The 2,411-nt window shown below is 56.0% G+C and overlaps 1 protein-coding gene across 1 annotated transcript in view; it reads right to left on the reverse strand.

Annotated features, from left to right (window-relative positions):
* EMH_0060310 (uncharacterized protein) overlaps positions 1-1,954 on the reverse strand; it is a gene marked incomplete at both ends in the record, with an annotated part of 3,102 nt that extends 1,148 nt beyond the window's left edge. The window contains 2 exons of the mRNA XM_013497782.1: positions 31-1,449; positions 1,567-1,954. Coding sequence (XP_013353236.1) covers positions 31-1,449; positions 1,567-1,954 — 1,807 coding nt within the window. The remainder of the gene's footprint in view (positions 1-30; positions 1,450-1,566) is intronic.
* Between the last annotated feature and the right edge of the window lie 457 nt (positions 1,955-2,411).

Here is a 2,411-nt window from a genome sequence, read left to right on the forward strand (position 1 = left end):
GCCGTAGAGCAATCGTAACCACTGTCACACCTGAATACTGCAGCGAATGCAGCTGCTGCACTGCTGCAGCACTCAGAATAGGGCGCCTCTCAACTCCATATATGGGGGCCCCCCCCTTGGGGGCCCCCATGGGGGCCCCCCCCTGCGGGGCCCCCCCAGGGGGCCCCCCATCCCTTTCACTTTGCAAGCGGGGGGGTAAGGGGCCCCCTTGGGGGGCCCCGTTAGGAACCGCCTGGAGGGTCCCTGGGGGCCCCCCGAGGGGGGCCCCCAGGGAGGGCCCTTGAAGGGCCCCTGGGGGGCCCCCCAGGGGGCCCCCTGGGGGGCCCCCTGGGGGGGCCCCTTGGTTGTATTTGTTTGGGCCTAGTATTTGTGCTAGATGTTTGGGGTGTATGGTGAGGAGTACGTGGCGAGCATAGATAAAAGAAATGCGTTTGTTGGTGGCTACAGTAGCTAGGAAGCCAGCTGTCTCCTTTTTATAGTCAGAGAGAGGAGACAGAGAAAGGAGACAGTGCTGCAGCAGCAAACTGCTGCTGGGGAGAGAGTTCTTTAAACATATTGCGAGAGATTGGAGGCCCCCACGCAAAGAAAGTACCCGGGGGGCCCCACTACCCCCAGCAGGAGACCATGTCTCTGTCTCCTTCCTCCTGCTGCTGCTGCTGCTGCTGCTGCTGCTGCTCCCTGCTGCTGCTGCTGCTGCTGCTGCTGCTGCTGGTGTATTTGTTGTTGTGTTTATTTTATTTATTATATTTTTTATTAGGGTTCGGATGAGGCCTTTATCTATAAAGTGTTTAAGCGAAGGAAAACCAAAAGAGATAGATACAGCTGAAGCAGGAGCTGCGTATACACCTGAAACCATACACCCCACAACCTTTCTAGCTGTCTCCTCCCCCAACACTCGGGTTATATACTCTTCAACTGAGAGGCCCCCATCATCCTCTTCTCCCCCCCCCTGCTGCTGCTGCTGCTGCTGCTGCTGCTGCTGCTGCTGCTGCTGCTGCTGCTGCTGCTGGTTGGTGGTGGGGTTGTTGTGTGTTTGTAGTTTAGGTTTGGGTGCTGCAGCAGCAAGCCAGGGCTCAGCCCCCAGCAGCAGCCCCTTAATAAGTTTAATTTTTGCATGCATAGAGAGAAGAGGAGAAGAAAGTAAAGAAAAAAAACTGTGGGGTAGCGGGAGGAGACGATCCCCAGCAGCAGCAAAGCGGGGGGCCCCTGCTGGTGCCAGCAGCAACGAAGAAGAAAGCTGCAGCTGCTGCAGCAGCCTATACACCTCAGCTGTTGCTCTGAAACTATTCGCCCCACACTCGTATAAAAAACTCCCGCTGCTGCTGCTGCTGCTGCTGCTGCTGCTGCTGCTGCTGCTGTTGCTGCTGCTGCTGCATGCAGAGACACGAGACTGGAGACAGCCCCCGACTTCTTTTGCTGCTTCTATTACACAAAAGGGTTTTATATCACCTAAACCCTCAAACCCTAAACCCTCAAACCCTAAACCCTCAAACCCTAAACCCTCAAACCCTAAACCCTCATCTCCAGCAAAAAAAAACTTTTTCTTTTCGCTGCTTTCATACGCACGCTGCAGTGTATGCGCAGCTGTCAGCCCCGTCAGACCGCCACCAACTATCAACACACCAACACGCATGGGGGGCCCTGGGGGCCCCCCATCTGCTGCTGCTGCTGCTGCTGCTGCTGTTGCTGCTTCTGCTGCTGTAGATACAGAAGGAGGAGGAAAGAGAGGGGTATACTGACCCCATGATGGAGATACGACAGAGGAAGCTTCCCCTGCTGCTGCTGTTGCTGCTGGTGGTGTTGCTGCTGCTGTTGCTGCTGCTGCTGCTGCAGGTGTTGCTGCTGCTGCTGCTGCTGCTGCGGTTGACAGCAGCCGAGGAGGAGAAGAGAGACAGACAGCGCTCCCCAGACCCCTCTGAAGTGCAGTATGTCGGTGTATAGGCAAACGAAGCATCATAGACAATCTCCTGCTGCAGCTGCAGCTGCAGCAGCAGCAGCAGCAGCAGCAGCAGCAGCAGCAGCAGCAGCAAGCAGTTGTATGCAGGGGCCAGAGAGAGGGTGGAAGGTGGTGCCTTCGGACTCTGTGTTATTTCTCTACAGTCGCCTCAGCAGTTTTTCAAGAAAAAAAAAACAAAAAAAAAGAAAACAAATAAAAAAGGAAGAGGCGGGGGGGCCCCTCGCTATACTGTTGCCGCTGCACAGCACCGCATGCAAAGAAGGCTGGGGGCCCCCACCGCCGCGAGAAGAAAGAAGCAGTAGCAGCACAGAACCCTCACCTTCTAATCCTTTACATAAAAAAAAGAAAACAAAACAAAAAAGGGGATCGGATCCCACGCGGATACCACACTGGCTTCGGTACGGGGGCCCCCCGGGGGGCCCCCCGCGTGGCTGCAGAATGCTGTGGTGCTGAA

The sequence above is a fragment of the Eimeria mitis genome, genomic scaffold (assembly GCF_000499745.2).
Source record: "Eimeria mitis Houghton genomic scaffold, Emh_scaff2922, whole genome shotgun sequence".
Classification (NCBI taxonomy): Eukaryota; Apicomplexa; class Conoidasida; order Eucoccidiorida; family Eimeriidae; genus Eimeria; species Eimeria mitis.